This window comes from Anomaloglossus baeobatrachus, chromosome 2 (genome assembly GCF_048569485.1).
Source record: "Anomaloglossus baeobatrachus isolate aAnoBae1 chromosome 2, aAnoBae1.hap1, whole genome shotgun sequence".
NCBI lineage: Eukaryota > Metazoa > Chordata > Amphibia > Anura > Aromobatidae > Anomaloglossus > Anomaloglossus baeobatrachus.
The window spans coordinates 417512639-417530950 of NC_134354.1; the positions used below are offsets into that span (position 1 = coordinate 417512639).

An 18312-nucleotide genomic window follows, 5' to 3' on the forward strand; every position below is an offset into this window, starting at 1 on the left:
TCCGGGGGAAAAGGATAACGTGTATCCTTAAGGCGCTTAGAGAAACGCTTATCCGGACAAGCATGGTGAATCTGGATTGCCTGTCTGAAATCAGAGTGGTCTAGAAACATACTCTGTGTACGCTTGGGGAACCTGAAGCGAAATTTCTCCTGCTGAGAATCTGACTCCTCCGCCGGAGGGGCTGAGGGAAGAATATCCAGCAACTGATGAATGGATGCAATAAGATCATTCACTATGGCGTCCCCATCTGGAGAATTAAGATTGAGAGCGCTCCCAGGATCAGAATCCTGATCAGCTGTCTCCGCATCATCAACCAGAGAATCCCCCCGCTGAGACCCTAAACAATATGATGTCGAGGGAAATTCTAAGCGGGCCCGCTTAGACGATCTGGGGCTAGGTTCTAAGTCCGAACCCTCCGTCTGGGATGTATGAGATACCCCGTGAGGACATTGTTGGTCCAACTGAGGGGGGCCGGGGAACAATGATTCAACAGAGTCCCTTTGCTGAGATACCGGCCTGGACTGCAAGGCTTCTAGTATCTTAGTCATAGTCTCAGAGAGTTGATCCTTAAAGGCTGCAAACTCAGTCCCCGTCACCTGGACAGTGTCAACAGGTGGCTCCCCCTGTGCCCCACTTAGCATAGGCCCCGGCTGAGGAAGTGTCACAGGGGTCGAACACTGTACACAATGAGGGTCAGTGGAACCTGCCGGTAGCTGGGTCTTACATGCGGCGCAGGCAACATAATAAGCCTGTGTTTTGGCACCCCTGCCTTTTGTGGGCGCCATGCTATAGTTTTCCCTGAGTAACACAATAGGGTATATAGCCAGAAAGAACTGTGCTCATACAGTGTAAATTATATACAGTACACAAATAATGTACCAATACAATACAGCACCATGGGGCTAGCACCACATGTGCTGCTTACCAGCCGCCTAAGCGGTTGTGAGGCCACCAGAGACCGTGTCTGGGTCTCCCATGAATATGTCCCTCTCTGCAGCGTCGGTGGAGCTGACAGGAATGGCTGCGGCGTCCTGACGAGCTGAGGAAGCTGTGGGCGTGGCCTAGAAAGAGCGCGAAACGGGCGCTCACACTGTGCACAGTGAGGGGAGTGGAGCATGTAAATCATACTCCAGCCCTCATTGCTGCTCGCTCCGTGCAGCGTCCCGCCCTTCCCCTGCCTGTCAGGGCTGAGGGCGGGAGAAAAAAGGGAAACAAGGCCGCAATGAAGCCGGGGACTGTAGTAATAAACGCGGCCACCGTAAAAGCGCGGCCGCGTGAAAGTCCCCGGCGAACTACAAGTCCCAGCCGCGCCGCAGTGTCCCGTGGCAACGGCGGTCAGTGCGGTAGCCCTTACATATAAACACACTCAGCGACGCTGAGTGTGTAATGGCACATATAGACCCGGTCAGCGCCGCGGTCCCCGGTGCACCAGGACACCCAGCAAAGCTGAGGTGATGCCGTGCGCGGTCCCCATAGGAATACAGAGTACCTCTAAGATGCAGGGCCATGTCCCTGAACTGTATCGGCTCCTATCCATCAGGCTCCACAGGAGTTGTGGATGAAGCACGGTCTCCTGTGCCTGGAGACCGATAAGATCCCACTTCACCCAGAGCCCTGAGGGGGATGGGGAAGGAAAACAGCATGTGGGCTCCAGCCTCCGTACCCGCAATGGATACCTCAATCTTAACAACACCGCCGACAAGAATGGGGTGAGAAGAGAGCATGCTGGGGGCCCTATATGGGCCCACTTTTCTTCCATCCGACATAGTCAGCAGCTGCTGCTGACTAATCTGTGGAGCTGTGCTGTGCATGTCTGCCTCCTTCGCACAAAGCATAAAAACTGAGGATCCCGTGAGAGCACGGGGGGTGTATAGGCAGAAGGGGAGGGGCTTAACACTTTTGAGTGTAATACTTTGTGCTGCCTCCGGAGGCATAGCCTATACACCCAATTGTCTGGGTCTCCCAATAGAGCGAAAAAGAAAAGAAGGTAAGGTGATATCCTGATTGGATGAAAAGGAGATACCACCTTAAGGAGAAATTCCGGAACAGGATGCAGAACCACCTTATTCTGGTGAAGAACCAGGAAGGGGGCTTTGCATGACAGCGCTGCAAGATCCGACACTCTTCGGAGTGATGTAACTGCCACTAGAAATGCCACCTTCTGCGAAAGACGTGAAAAGGAGACATCTCGCAGCGGCTCGAAAGGTGGTTTCTGAAGAGCCGTTAGCACCCTGTAAAGGTCCCAGGGCTCTGGTGAGCACTTGTAAGGTGGGACTATGTGGCATACTCCTTACAGGAACGTGCGGACCTGCGGGAGCCTGGCCAGGCGCCTTTGAAAAATTACTGAGAGCGCCGATGCTTGTCCCTTGAGAGAGCTTAGTGACAAACCTTTGTCCATTCCAGATTGAAGGAAGGAAAGAAAAATGGGTAAGGCAAAAGGCCAGGGAGTAAACCCATTCACAGAGCACCAGGACAAGAATATCCGCCAAGTCCTGTAATAGATCTTGGCGGACGTCGGTTTCCTGGCTTGTCTCATAGTGGCAATGACATCCTGAGATAACCCTGACGATGCTAGGAGCCAGGACTCAATGGCCACACAGTCAGGTTGAGGGCCGCAGAATTCAGATGGAAAAACGGCCCTTGTGACAGCAAGTCTGTGCGGTCTGGAAGGGCCCACGGTTGACCCACCGTGAGTTGCCACAGATCCGGGTACCACGACCGCCTTGGCCAGTCTGGAGCGACGAGAATGGCGCAGCGGCAGTCGTACCTGATCTTGCGAAATACTCTGGGTAGCATCGCCAGATGAGGAAACACATAAGGTAGTTGAAACTGCGACCAATCCTGTACTAATGCATCCGCCGCCAGAGCTCTGTGAACTGCGGAGATGGTGGATGCTGTGGCTTCCACCCACTGCAGAATTCGCCGTACTTCCTGTAAGGCTTGACGACTGCGAGTGCCGCCCTGGTGATTGATGTAGGCGACCGCAGTGGCGTTGTCCGACTGGATACGGATCTGCCTGCCCTCCAGCCACCGATGAAAAGCCAATAGGGCTAGATACACTGCCCTTATCTCCAGAACATTGATCTGAAGGGAAGACTCCCTCGGAGTCCAGGTCCCCTGAGCCCTGTGGTGGAGAAACACTGCTCCCCGCCCTGACAGGCTCGCGTCCGTGGTGACCACAGCCTAGGTTGGGGGCAGGGAGGATTTTCCCTGCGATAGAGAAGTGGGAAGAAGCCACCACTGAAGAGACGTCTTGGTTGCCAGGGAAAGAGAGACATTCTTGTCGAGGGAAGTCGATCTCTTGTCCCACTTGTGGAGAATGTCCCATTGGAGTGGGCGTAGATGAAATTGCGCGAAGGGCACTGCCTCCATCGCTGCTACCATCTTCCCTAGGAAGTGCATGAGGCGCCTCAATGGGTGTGACTGACTCTGAAGAAGAGATTGCACCCCTGCTTGCAGAGAAAGCTGTTTGTCCAGTGGTAGCTTGACTACCGCTGACTGAGTATGAGACTCCATCCCGAGGTAGGCCAATGACTGGGTCGGTGTCAACTTGGATTTTGGAAAGTTGATGATCCACCCGAACTGCTGGAGAGTCTCCAGAGCGACGGTAAGGCTGTGTTGACACGCCTCCCGAGACGGTGCCCTGACTAGGAGATCGTTTAAGTAGGGAATCACCGAGTGGCCTTGGGAGTGTAGGACCGCCACAACGGATGCCATGACTTTGGTGAAAACCCGTGGGGCTGTCGCCAAGCCGAAAGGCAATGCCACGAACTGAAGGTGTTCGTCCCCTATGGCGAAACGCAAGAAGCGTTGATGTTCGGGTGCGATCGGCACATGGAGATAATCATCTTTGATGTCGATCGATGCGAGAAAGTCTTCCTGTGACATCGAAGCGATGACCGAGCGGAGAGATTCCATCCTGAACCGTCTGGTTCTCCCATGTCTGTTGAGCAGTTTGAGGTCCAGAACGGGACGGAATGAACCGTCTTTCTTTGGCACCACGAACAAGTTGGAGTAAAAGCCGCGTCCCTGTTCCTGAGGGGGGACGGGAATCACAACTCCTTCTGTCTTCAGAGCGGGAGAGCCTGCCACCGACCGAGGATGCGGTTCGGGGATGCCAAGAGTCATGAGGAGGCCGCCTTGGAGGCAGTGCTTCCGGCCGCCTTTTGGGGGCGTGACTTAGACCGCCACGCGTAAGAGTTCCTCTGACCTTTCTCCGGCCTATTGGACGAAAGGATTGGGACTTGGCGGAGGGGCGAAAGGACCGAAACCTCGATTGTATCTTACGTTGCTGAGGTCGCTTCGGTCTGGACTGGGGTAAGGAGGAGTCCTTTCCCTCTCATCCAATCGTTCTCCAAACAATCGGGCACCAGAAAACGGCAAACCGGTTAGGAATCCCTTGGAAGCAGAGTCTGCCTTCCATTCGCGCAGCCACATGGCTCTGCGGACTGCCACAGAATTAGCGGATGCGACCGCTGTACGGCTAGCAGAGTCTAGGACTGCATTCATGGAGTATGAAGAAAGAAGGGAATTTTGTTTACTTACCGTAAATTCCTTTTCTTCTAGCTCCAATTGGGAGACCCAGACAATTGGGTGTATAGCTACTGCCTCCGGAGGCCGCACAAAGTACTACACTTAAAAGTGTAAGGCCCCTCCCCTTCTGGCTATACACCCCCCCGTGGGAGCACGGGTTCCTCAGTTTTAGTGCAAAAGCAAGAAGGAGGAAAGCCAATAACAGTTTCAAAAACAAATTCAATCCGATAAACAATATCGGAGAACTTAACTTATCAACGTGAACAACATGTGCACCCGAAAAACAAAACCCTAATGAAAAACAGGGCGGGTGCTGGGTCTCCCAATTGGAGCTAGAAGAAAAGGAATTTACGGTAAGTAAACAAAATTCCCTTCTTCTTTTTCGCTCCTAATTGGGAGACCCAGACAATTGGGACGTCCAAAATCAGTCCCTGGGTGGGTAAAAGAATACCTCGTGATCGGGCTGTCAGGCAGCCCTTTCTTACAGGTGGGCCACCGCCGCCTGAAGGACTTGTCTACCTAGGCTGGCATCCGCCGAAGCGTAGGTATGCACCTGATAATGCTTGGTAAAAGTGTGCAGACTCGACCAGGTAGCCGCCTGGCACACCTGCTGAGCCGTAGCCTGATGCCGTAATGCCCAGGACGCACCCACGGCTCTGGTAGAATGGGCTTTCAGTCCAGAGGGAATCGGAAGCCCAGCAGAACGGTAGGTGTGAAGAATTGGTTCCTTGATCCACCGCGCAAGGGTGGATTTGGAAGCTTGCGATCCTTTATGCTGACCAGCGACCAGGACAAAGAGTGCATCCGAACGGCGCATAGGCGCCGTGCGGGAAATGTAGATCCTGAGTGCTCTGACGAGGTCCAACAGATGTAAACCTTTTTCAAATTGGTGAACAGGATGCGGACACAGAGATGGCAAGGTGATATCCTGATTGAGATGAAAGGAAGATACCACCTTGGGAAGAAACTCTGGAGTTGGACGCATTACTACCTTGTCTTGGTGAAACACCAGGAAGGGAGATTTGCAAGATAACGCCGCCAGCTCTGACACTCTCCGAAGAGACGTGACCGCCACTAGAAAAGCCACTTTCTGTGAAAGCCGAGAAAAGGAAATCTCCTTCATAGGCTCGAAAGGCGGCTTCTGGAGAGCAATTAGAACCTTGTTCAGATCCCAGGGTTCCAATGGCCGCTTGTAAGGGGGCACGATATGACAAACCCCTTGCAGGAACGTGCGTACCTTAGGAAGCCGCGCCAGGCGCTTCTGAAAGAATACGGATAGCGCGGAGACTTGACCCTTAAGGGAGCTAAGCAACAAACCTTTTTCCAACCCAGACTGCAGGAAGGAAAGAAAAATAGGCAATGCAAATGGCCAGGGAGAAACTCCCTGAGCAGAGCACCAGATAAGAATATCTTCCACGTCCTGTGGTAGATCTTAGCGGAGGAAGGTTTTCTAGCTTGTCTCATGGTGGCAACAACTTCATGAGATAAACCTGAGGTCCTTAGGATCCAGGACTCAATGGCCACACAGTCAGGTTCAGGGCCGCAGAATTCAGATGGAAAAACGGCCCTTGAGACAGCAAGTCTGGACGGTCTGGTACGCCCACGGTTGGCCTACCGTGAGATGCCACAGATCCGGGTACCACGACCTCCTTGGCCAGTCTGGAGCGACGAGAATGGCGCGATGGCAGTCGGACCTGATTTTGCGGAGCACTCTGGGCAACAATGCCAGAGGTGGGAACACATAAGGTAGTCGGAACTGCGACCAATCCTGAACTAAGGCGTCTGCCGCCAGAGCTCGGTGATCGTGAGACCGTGCCATGAAAACCGGGACCTTGTTGTTGTGCCGTGACGCCATCAGGTCGACGTCCGGCGTCCCCCAGCGGCGACAGATCTCCTGAAACACGTCCGGGTGAAGGGACCATTCCCCTGCGTCCATGCCCTGGCGACTGAGAAAGTCTGCTTCCCAGTTTTCCACGCCTGGGATGTGGACTGCGGATATTGTGGATGCTGTGCTTTCCACCCACGTCAAAATCCGCCGGACTTCCTGGAAGGCTTGTCGACTGCGTGTTCCGCCCTGGTGGTTGATGTATGCCACCGCTGTGGAATTGTCCGACTGGATCCGAATCTGCTTGCCCTCCAGCCACTGTTGGAAGGCTCGCAGAGCAAGATAGACTGCTCTGATTTCCAGAACATTGATCTGCAGGGTGGACTCTTCCTGAGTCCACGTACCTTGAGCCCTGTGGTGGAGAAACACCGCTCCCCACCCTGATAGGCTCGCATCTGTCGTGACCACCGCCCAGGATGGGGGTAGGAACGACTTTCCTTTTGACAATGAGGTGGGAAGAAGCCACCAACGGAGAGAGTCCTTGGCTGTCTGAGAGAGGGAGACATTCCTGTCGAGGGACGTCGACTTCCCATCCCATTGGCGGAGAATGTCCCATTGTAGAGGGCGCAGATGAAACTGCGCAAAAGGGACTGCTTCCATTGCTGCCACCATCTTCCCTAGGAAATGCATGAGGCGCCTCAAGGAGTGTGACTGGCTCTGAAGGAGAGATTGCACCCCTGTCTGCAGAGAACACTGCTTGTCCAGTGGAAGCTTCACTATCGCTGAGAGAGTATGGAACTCCATGCTAAGATATGTCAGTGATTGGGTCGGGGTTAGATTTGACTTTGGAAAGTTGATAATCCACCCGAAACTCTGGAGAGTCTCTAGTGCCACGTTCAGACTGTGTTGGCAAGCCTCTTGAGAGGGTGCCTTTATAAGTAGATCGTCAAAATACGGGATCACAGAGTGACCCTGCGAGTGCAGGACAGCTACTACTGCTGCCATGACTTTGGTGAAGACCCGAGGGGCTGTTGCCAGTCCGAAAGGTAACGCTACGAACTGCAGGTGTTCGCTTTGTATAACGAAGCGTAGAAAACGCTGATGCTCTGGCGCAATCGGCACGTGGAGATAAGCATCTTTGATGTCTATTGATGCTAGGAAATCTCCTTGAGACATTGAGGCTATGACGGAGCGTAGAGATTCCATCCGGAACCTCCTGATTTTTACGTGTTTGTTGAGCAACTTTAGATCCAGGACGGGCCGATACGACCCGTCCTTCTTTGGCACCACAAACAGATTGGAGTAAAAACCGTGACCTTGTTCCTGAAGAGGAACGGAAGTCACCACTCCTTCCGCCTTTAGAGCGGCCACCGCCTGCAGCAGAGCATCGGCTCGGTCGGGCGGTGGGGAAGTCCTGAAGAAACGAGTTGGAGGACGAGAGCTGAACTCTATCCTGTACCCGTGAGACAGAATATCCCTCACCCAACGGTCTTTGACCTGTGACAGCCAAATGTCGCCAAAGCGGGAGAGCCTCCCACCGACCGAGGATGCGGGAAGAGGAGACTGAGAGTCATGAGGAAGCCGTCTTGGTAACGGTTCCTCCGGCTGTCTTTTTTGGGCGTGACTGAGTCCGCCAAGAATCTGAGCGTCTCTGATCCATTTGAGTCCTTTTGGACGAGGAGAATTGGGACCTGCCTGGGCCTCGAAAGGACCGAAAACCAGACTGACCCCTCCTTTGTTGGGGCTTGTTTTGTCTGTGTTGCGGTAAGGATGAGTCCTTACCCTTGGAGTGTTTAATGATTTCATCCAAACGCTCCCCAAACAATCGGTCACAAGAAAAAGGCAAACTGGTTAAGCACTTCTTGGAAGCAGAATCTGCCTTCCATTCTCTCAACCACAGGGCTCTGCGTAAAACCACAGAGTTGGCTGACGCCACCGCCGTACGGCTTGTAGCGTCTAGGACAGCATTAATCGCGTAAGACGCGAATGCAGACATTTGAGAGGTTAATGGTGCCACCTGCGGAGCAGATGTACGTGTGACCGAGTCGACTTGTGCAAGCCCAGCTGAAATAGCTTGGAGTGCCCATACGGCTGCGAAAGATGGCGCCAACGACGCTCCAATAGCTTCATAGATGGATTTCAACCAGAGCTCCATCTGCCTGTCAGTGGCATCTTTAAGTGCCGCTCCATCTTCTACTGCAACTAAGGATCTAGCTGCAAGCCTGGAGATTGGAGGGTCCACTTTGGGACACTGGGTCCAACCCTTGACCACGTCAGGGGGAAAAGGATAGCGTGTATCCTTAAGCCGTTTAGAAAACCGCTTCTCAGGATAAGCGTGGTGTTTCTGGATTGCGTCTCTAAAGTCAGCGTGGTCCAGAAAGGTGCTTAATTTACGCTTGGGATATCTGAAATGGAATTTCTCATGCTGTGAAGCTGACTCCTCCGCAGGAGGAGCTGGTGGAGAAATATCTAACATCTTATTGATGGACGCTATAAGATCATTCACTATGGCGTCACCATCCGGTGTATCCAGATTGAGAGCGGTCCCAGGATCAGAATCCTGATCCGTTACATCCGCCTCATCCCCCATAGATTCGTCCCGCTGGGATCCTGACCAGTGAGACGAAGTTGAGGGCCTCTCATAGCGCGCCCGCTTAGGTTGTCTGGGACTGTCGTCCGAGTCAGAGTCGTCACCTTGAGGTGCATGTGACACTCCCGGAGCTTGGAATTGTTCCAGCTGAGGGGGACCAGGGAGCACTGATTGAACAGTGTCCATGGTCTGAATTACTGGTCTAGACTGCAATGTTTCAAGAATCTTTGACATAGTCATAGACAGTCTGTCAGCAAAAGCTGCAAACTCTGTTCCTGTCACCTGGACAGCATTCACAGGTGGTACACCCTGGGTCACGTCCAGCAGAGGCCCCGGCTGTGCAAGTACCACAGGGGCCGAGCACTGCACACAATGGGGGTCAGTGGAACCTGCCGGCAGAGCAGCCCCACATGCGGTACAGGCAGCATATAATGTCTGTGCCTTGGCACCCTTGCGTTTTGCGGACGACATGCTGTTGTCTCCCTGTAATCTGGGAGGGTATATAGCTGAGAATCACCAGCGACCATACAGTGCAAAGTATTTGGAAAAACAAAATACTAAGTACACAAACGGCACCAGTGGGGGTGAGCCCTGAGGGCTGCTTACCGCCCGCTGAACAGCGGGTATGAGGCCGTAGAATCCCGTGTCTGGGTCTCCCCGTCTCCCCTCTGCAGCTCAGCGTGCAGGCAGGAATGGCTGCCGGCGTCTGTGAAGAGGGGCGGACCGTGGGTGTGCCCAAACAAAAGTGCGGGAAACTGCGTCCTACTGTGCCTGGTGTGAGGGCTGGAGTATGTAAAAAAGACTCCAGCCCTCAGCGCTGATGCTCTGTACAGCGTCCCGCCCTCCTCCTGACTGGCAGGTGCGGAGGCGGGAACGAACGAGCTAGGCCGCAAAAGCCGGGGACTGTAGTAATAAGCGCGGCCGTGATATATGCACGGCCAGCGCGGAAGTCCCCGGCGCACCACAAGTCCCAGCCGTGTCGCAGTCCCAGCGGCCGGCGCGACCGTTCGCCCTAAGCCTACCCACTCAGCCAAGCTGAAGTGAGGAACTGGCACAAGCGCAGCAGCGCTGATGTCCCCGGCGCACTAACACACCCAGCAATGCTGCGGTGTGCGCGCGATATGCACGGGGACACAGAGTACCTTGACGGAGCAGGGCCTGTCCCTGACGATACTCAGCTCCATATCCAGCGCTTCTCCAGGGGCTGCGGATGGAGCACGGTCTCAGTGCCTGGAGACCGGTAAAAATCCCACTTCACCCAGAGCCCTAATGGGGATGGGGAAGGAATCAGCATGTGGGCTCCAGCCTCCGTACCCGCAATGGGTACCTCAACCTTAACAAACACCACCGACATAAAGTGGGGTGAGAAGGGAGCATGCTGGGGGCCCTGTATGGGCTCTCATTTCTTCCATCCGACATAGTCAGCAGCTGCTGCTGACTAAACAGTGGAGCTATGCGTGCGTGTCTGACCTCCTTCGCACAAAGCAAAAAACTGGGGAACCCGTGCTCCCACGGGGGGGGTGTATAGCCAGAAGGGGAGGGGCCTTACACTTTTAAGTGTAGTACTTTGTGCGGCCTCCGGAGGCAGTAGCTATACACCCAATTGTCTGGGTCTCCCAATTAGGAGCGAAAAAGAAACGCCGACGCCTGAGAAGTCAAGACGCAACCTGCGGAGCAGAAGTACGTGTGACCGCATTAATCTCGGTTAGACAAGCCGAGATAGCTTGGAGTGCCCACACGGCTGCAAAAGCCGGGGCAAAGGACGCGCCCGTGGCTTCATAGATGGATTTCACCAGGAGCTCTATCTGCCTGTCAGTGGCATCTTTTAGCGATGAGCCATCTGCAACCGATACCACAGATCTAGCCGCCAATTTAGAGACTGGAGGATCCACCTTGGGACACTGAGCCCAACCCTTAACTACGTCAGAGGGGAAGGGGTAACGTGTGTCAGCAAGGCGCTTAGTACAGTGCTTGTCCGGAACCACTCTGGGTTTCTGGACAGCATCCTTGAAGTTAGAGTGGTCGAAAAACGCACTCCGTGTACGTTTGGGGAACCGAAACTGGTGTTTCTCCTGCTGAAAAGCCGACTCCTCTATAGGTGGAGGCGGGGGAGATAGATCTAACACCTGGTTGATGGACGAGATAAGATCATTTACTAAGGCGTCCCCTTTAGGTGTATCAAGGTTGAGGGCAACGTCATGGTCAGAGCCCTGAGCTGCGACCTCCGCCTCGTCCTCCAGCGAGTCCTCCAGCCGGGAACCTGAGCAGCGTGATGAAGCTGATGATTCCAAGCGGGCCCGCTTAGCTGGTCTGGGGCTGTGGTCCGTGGAGGAGTCCTCCACGTGAAACCTAGAGCCCACCCCGGGAGCGCGCTGCGGCGTGGACCGAGAGGGACCTGGAGGTGCCGATCCAACAGTGTCCTGGGTCTGTGTAAGGACCGGTCTGGACTGCAAGGCTTCTAGCAGCTTGGCAGACCATTTGTCCATAGACTTAGCCATGGATTGTGAAAGTGACTCAAAGGGCTTCTCAGCAAACACTGCAAACTCTGTCCCTGCCGCCTGGACAGTGGTAGCATGGGGGTCTACCTGAGCCGAGGGGCCCACAAGTGGTCGCGGCTCCGATTGAGTCAGTGTAACAGGGGTCGAGCATTGCTCACAGTGAGGGTAGGTGGAACCCGCAGGCAACATAGCCCCACAAGAGATACAGGTCGCAAAGAAACCCTGTGCCCTAGCGCTCTTGCTCCTTGTGGACGACATGCTGTTGTGTCCCAGGAGAGTGATCACAGAGGGTATAAGGGAAGAGTATACAGCCCGGCCGAACAGAGATATATATATATAAAGATATATAATACGTATCTATTCAGGCAACCCAGGGGGACCGGCACCGGATGACCGGTGTGGCTTACCGACCGCTAAAAAGCGGCGTGTGTGTCCTCCAGATTCCCTGCTCCAGGTCTCCCAGCGGTGAAGAGCTCTTTCCTGATGATTCTCCAGCTCAGTAAAAAAAAATGGCTGCTGGAGCTCTCAGAGGGGGAGTGGAGCGGTGGGCGGCACCAGGAAAAAGTGCGGGAATCTGGGGTCCCTATTGTGATCAAAGAGGGGGGAGGAAGCATACAGGATGCTCCGGCCCTCACTGCCGACGTCAGGACGGCTGTCCCGCCCCTACCCTGACAGACAGGTCCGGGGGCGGGAGTCTTGCCAGTAGGCCGCAACTGAAGCCGGGGACTAAATTTATGACCGCGGCCGACAAGCAGGCGCGGTCGGCGCGGAAGTCCCCCGGCTTTCACGGATCAGCAGCCGCTGTGTGTCCCAGGCAGCGTCCGGTCGGCAGTCCCGCCCCTACCCTGACAGACAGGTCCGGGGGCGAGATTTGCAAGTAGGCCGCAACTGAAGCCGGGGACTAAATTTATGACCGCGGCCGACAAACAGGCGCGGTCGGCGCGGAAGTCCCCCGGCTTTCACGGCCTTGCAGCGTCCGGGTGCCAGGCGCTCCATGAACCGTCCCCATGGGGACACAGAGTACCTGACAGATGCAGGGCCCGGTCCCTGATAACGAAAATACTCCGGTCCGGCAGATTCCACACAGGGGCTGCGGAGGGAGCACGGTCCCAGTACCTGGATGACCGCTCAGGATCCCACTTCTCCCAGAGCCCTCAAGGGATGGTGAAGGAAATACGGCATGAGGCTCCGGCCGTCGTACCCGCAATGGGTACCTCAACCTTAACAGCACCGCCGACGTAGTGGGGTGAGAAGGGAGCATGCCGGGGGCCCCGTGGGAGCCCTCTTTTCTTCCAACCGATAACATCAGCAGCTGCTGCTGACTAAAATGGGAATGCATGAGTGGATGTGTGCCTCCTTCCACACAAAGCATAAAACTGAGGAGCCCGTGAGGCACGGGAGGGTGTATAGGCAGAGGGGAGGGGTTACACTTTTGAGTGTAATACTTTGTGTGGCCTCCGGAGGCAGAAGCTATACACCCAATTGTCTGGGTCTCCCAATGGAGCGACAAAGAAAGAAGTGACACGCAGCTGTCAAAATCCGCATAGTGCGCACAGTATTTTTTTTCCCATAGGTTTTTCTGGTGAATCACTGCAGAGATGTTATGAACATAACATGCAGCGAAAGATGCAGCAAAACCGCAGGAAATCCGCGGCAAAAAAAGGCAAGTGCGTACAGGGCCTAAAGGCTACTTCACTCCTTACTGACAGTTCTCTGCACTTCGCTACAAACAGTTAAAAAGAAACCAATCGTCTAAAATGGATCGAATTGTATTCAATAGAAAGAGTGGAGGTCCATTAAGGGCCCTTACAATGGGTCATAATCATATTACCTGTATTTGGGCTCTATTCCCAGCAGTGATATTAGAGATAGTCCAGCTGGCCTCCTTTCGGATAGACTCCTTTGGGCTACTCAGAAGATGTAATAGACAAGGAAGAGCCGAACAGTTTAAAATAACCTGCAAAAAAAATATTAAGGTTTTACTGTAAAGCATGCCACTTTCAGATTGGACATGGTAGCCATAGAAAGGAGGTGGGAGTATGGCTGCAACAGAGGTAAATCTAGGTAGCAAACGCTCCTAAGAGAAATTGAGGCCAATGTCATTATCAAGGCTGTTCTGGGCCAGATGGAGACTATGAAGGAATAAAGAAATATGTCTTGTATGCTTTGTGTCCAGCTCAGAAATACCTGTACTGTATATTCTACGTGACCTTTCCTAAAAAGAGCTGCACCACTAGCGAGCAGAGAGGCAGGGAAATAGCCCAATAGTCATTAACAGGCTGTGGAGGAAGAAATGGATACAACACCCAATGTGTCCAGGGTGAAAAAACTTAGCATGAGGACGGGTGGTCCATTTGCATGTTTGCTCTGGATTTCCCCATCTTCAAATGTATGCCTTGGTTGTGTTCTGTATTTGCAATCTATAATAATGAATTGTATGTGCTCTCAATTAATCTGGTGCAACCTTTCTTCGGACACAATGGACAAAATTGTTTTTTTGTTTTTTTTTTTTACCTGTGTCTGAATGTCATCGCCTGTCACGATGTTCCCTACAGCTCTCAAGGCAGGTGAAGCCACTTTGTAATCATTGTGCCTTATAGAAAAAAAAGGAACAGTAAACACAGATATATATAAAAAACACAGACACAATGAACAAAAATATACAGTAAACGTGCAACACTTTTCTTTTTGCTCCCTTTTTTCATGAGCTAAACTCAAAAAGTGAAGGCTTTTTCTATGGACACAAAAAAGGGAATTTTGTTTACTTACCGTAAATTCCTTTTCTTCTAGCTCCTATTGGGAGACCCAGACAATTGGGTGTATAGCTTCTGCCTCTGGAGGCCACACAAAGTATTACACTTTAAAAAGTGTAACCCCTCCCCTCTGCCTATACACCCTCCCGTGGACCACGGGCTCCTCAGTTTTGGTGCAAAAGCAGGAAGGAGAAAACTTATAAATTGGTCTAGGGTAAATTCAATCCGAAGGATGTTCGGAGAACTGAAGACCATGAACCAGAAGAACAATTCAACATCAACAACATGTGTACACAAAAAAACAACCTGCCCAAAGGGCACAGGGGTGGGTGCTGGGTCTCCCAATAGGAGCTAGAAGAAAAGGAATTTACGGTAAGTAAACAAAATTCCCTTTTTCTTTGTCGCTCCATTGGGAGACCCAGACAATTGGGACGTCCAAGAGCAGTCCCTGGGTGGGTAAAAGAATACCTCAATAAAAAGAGCCGAAAACGGCCCCCTCTTACAGGTGGGCAACCGCCGCTTGAAGGACTCGCCTACCTAGACTGGCGTCTGCCGAAGCATAGGCATGCACTTGATAGTGCTTCGTGAAAGTGTGCAGACTAGACCACGTAGCTGCCTGACACACCTGCTGAGCCGTCGCCCGGTGCCGCAATGCCCAGGACGCACCTACGGCTCTGGTAGAATGGGCTTTCAGCCCTGAAGGGAGCGGAAGCCCAGAAGAACGGTAGGCCTCGAGAATCGGTTCCTTGATCCACCGAGCCAAGGTTGACTTGGAGGCCTGAGAGCCCTTACGCTGGCCAGCGACAAGGACAAAGAGCGCATCTGAACGGCGCAGGGGCGCGGTGCGAGACACGTAGAACCGGAGTGCTCTCACTAGATCCAAAGAGTGCAAATCCTTTTCACACTGGTGAATTGGATTAGGGCAAAAGGAAGGCAAGGAGATATCCTGATTTAGATGAAAAGGGGATACCACCTTAGGGAGAAATTCCGGGACAGGACGCAGAACCACCTTATCCTGGTGGAAAACCAGGAAGGGGGCTTTGCATGACAGCGCTGCAAGCTCAGACACTCTCCTAAGTGATGTGACTGCCACCAGGAAGGCCACCTTCTGCGAAAGACGGGAGAGAGAGATATCCCGCAGCGGCTCAAAAGGCGGCTTTTGAAGAGCCGTCAGAACCCTGTTAAGATCCCAAGGTTCCAACGGACGTTTGTAAGGTGGGACCATGTGGCAGACCCCCTGCAGGAACGTGTGGACCTGCGGAAGCCTGGCTAGACGCTTTTGAAAAAACACGGAGAGCGCCGATACTTGGCCCTTGAGAGAGCCGAGGGACAAACCCTTGTCCATTCCAGATTGTAGGAATGAAAGGAATGTGGGTAAGGCAAACGGCCATGGAGGAAAACCGTTATCCACGCACCAGGATAGGAAGATTTGCCAAGACCTGTAATAGATCTTGGCGGACGTTGGCTTCCTGGCTTGTCTCATGGTGGCAATGACATCCTGAGATAACCCTGAAGGCGCTAGGAGCCAGGACTCAATGGCCACACAGTCAGGTTGAGGGCCACAGAATTCAGATGGAAAAACGGGCCTTGTGACAGCAAGTCTGGGCAGTCTGGAAGTGCCCACGGTTGACCCACCGTGAGATGCCACAGATCCGGATACCACGACCGCCTCGGCCAGTCTGGAGCGACGAGAATGGCGCGACGGCAGTCGGACCTGATCTTGCGAAGTACCATGGGCAGCATCGCCAGAGGGGGAAACACATAAGGCAGTCGAAACTGCGACCAATCCTGGACTAAAGCGTCCGCTGCCAGAGCTCTGTGATCCTGAGACCGTGCCATGAAGGCCGGGACCTTGTTGTGTCGTGACGCCATGAGATCGACATCCGGCGTTCCCCAGCGGCGACAGATCTCTCGAAACACGTCTGGGTGTAGAGACCATTCCCCCGCGTCCATGCCCTGACGACTGAGAAAATCTGCTTCCCAGTTTTCTACGCCCGGGATGTGAACTGCGGAGATGGTGGAGCCTGTGGCTTCCACCCACTGCAGAATCCGCCGGACTTCCTGGAAGGCTTGACGACTGAGAGTGCCGCCTTGGTGGTTGATGTAGGCGACGGCAGTGGCGTTGTCCGACTGAATTCGGATCTGCCTGCCCTCCAGCCACCGATGGAAAGCCAATAGGGCTAGATATACTGCCCTTATCTCCAGGAGATTGATCTGAAGGGACGATTCTATCGGAGTCCAGGTTCCTTGAGCCCTGTGGTGGAGAAAAACCGCTCCCCAACCTGACAGGCTCGCGTCCGTGGTGACCACGGCCCAGGTTGGAGGTAGAAAGGATTTTCCCCGAGACAGAGACGTGGGTAGGAGCCACCACTGAAGTGATGTTTTGGTTGCAAGGGAAAGAGAGATGTCCTTGTCGAGGGAAGCCACACTCTTGTCCCATTTGCGAAGAATGTCCCATTGGAGTGGTCGTAGATGTAATTGCGCGAACGGCACTGCCTCCATAGCTGCAACCATCTTCCCCAGGAAGTGCATGAGGAGCCTTAAGGGGTGTGACTGACTCCGAAGAAGGGATTGCACCCCCGCCTGCAGAGAAAGCTGTTTGTCCCGCGGTAGCTTGACTAACGCTGGCTGGGTATGAAACTCCATCCCGAGGTAAGTCAGTGATTGGGTCGGTGTCAACTTGGATTTCGGAAAATTGATGATCCACCCAAACTGCTGGAGAGTCGCCAGAGTGACGGTAAGGCTTTGTTGACACGCCACCCGAGAAGGGGCCCTGACTAGGAGATCGTCAAAGTAGGGGATCACCGAGTGGCCCTGAGAGTGCAGGACCGCCACGACGGATGCCATGACTTTGGTGAAAACCCGTGGGGCTGTCGCCAGGCCGAAAGGCAATGCCACGAACTGGAGGTGTTCGTCCCCGATGGCGAAACGCAGGAAACGTTGATGTTCGGGTGCGATCGGCACATGGAGATAAGCATCCTTGATGTCGATCAATGCTAGGAAGTCTCCTTGTGACATCGAGGCGATGACCGAGCGGAGAGATTCCATCCGAAACCGTCTGGTTCTCACATGTCTGTTGAGTAACTTGAGGTCCAGAACGGGACGGAATGACCCGTCCTTTTTTGGCACCACGAACAAGTTGGAGTAAAATCCGCGACCACGTTCCTGAAGGAGAACGGGAATCACAACTCCTTCGATCTTTAGAGCGCCCACTGACTGAAAAAGGGCATCGGCCTGTGCGGGGGGTGGGGAGGTTCTGAAGAAACGAGCCGTAGGTCGGGAGCTGAACTCTATCCTGTAACCATGAGACAAAATGTCTCTCACCCATCGGTCTTGAACATGTGGCCACCAGGCGTCGCCAAAGCGGGAGAGCCTGCCACCGACCGAGGATGTGGGTAGATGAGGCCGAGAGTCATGAGGAGGCCGTCTTGGAGGCAGTGCCTCCTGCGGCCTTTTGGGGGCGTGACTTGGACCGCCACGCATAGGAGTTCCTCTGGCCTTTCTCCGGCCGGTTGGACGAAGAGGATTGGGGCTTGGCGGAGGGACGAAAGGACCGAAACCTCGATTGGATTTTTCTCTGCTGAGGTCTCTTAGGTTTGGACTGGGGTAAGGAGGAGTCCTTACCCGAGGATTCCTTAATAATCTCATCCAATCGTTCGCCAAATAAACGGTCACCAGAAAAAGGCAAACCAGTTAAGAACCTTTTGGAAGTAGAGTCTGCTTTCCATTCGCGCAGCCACATGGCCCTGCGGACTGCCACGGAGTTAGCAGATGCTACAGCCGTACGGCTAGTGGAGTCCAGGACGGCGTTCATGGCGTAGGACGAAAAAGCTGATGCCTGAGAGGTCAAGGAAGAAACATGCGGAGCAGAATTCCGTGTGACAGCATTAATCTCAGTCAGACAAGCCGAGATTGCTTGGAGAGCCCACACAGCCGCAAAGGCCGGGGCGAAAGACGCGCCCGTGGCCTCATAGATAGACTTCACCAAGAGCTCTATCTGTCTGTCAATGGCATCCTTCAGGGATGAGCCATCGGCAACAGACACAACGGACCTAGCAGCCAATCTAGAGACTGGAGGATCCACCTTGGGAGAGTGTGCCCAGCCCTTAACGA

At 53.7% G+C, this 18312-nt stretch overlaps 1 protein-coding gene across 1 annotated transcript in view; it reads right to left on the bottom strand.

The window, feature by feature from the left end:
* KPNA6 (karyopherin subunit alpha 6) overlaps window positions 1–18312 on the bottom strand; it is an 87672-nt gene that overhangs the window by 24341 nt on the left and 45019 nt on the right. Inside the window, exons 10-11 of the mRNA XM_075336141.1 lie at window positions 13961–14039; window positions 13278–13403 (exon numbers count right to left, since the gene is read on the bottom strand). Coding sequence (XP_075192256.1) covers window positions 13278–13403; window positions 13961–14039 — 205 coding nt within the window. The remainder of the gene's footprint in view (window positions 1–13277; window positions 13404–13960; window positions 14040–18312) is intronic.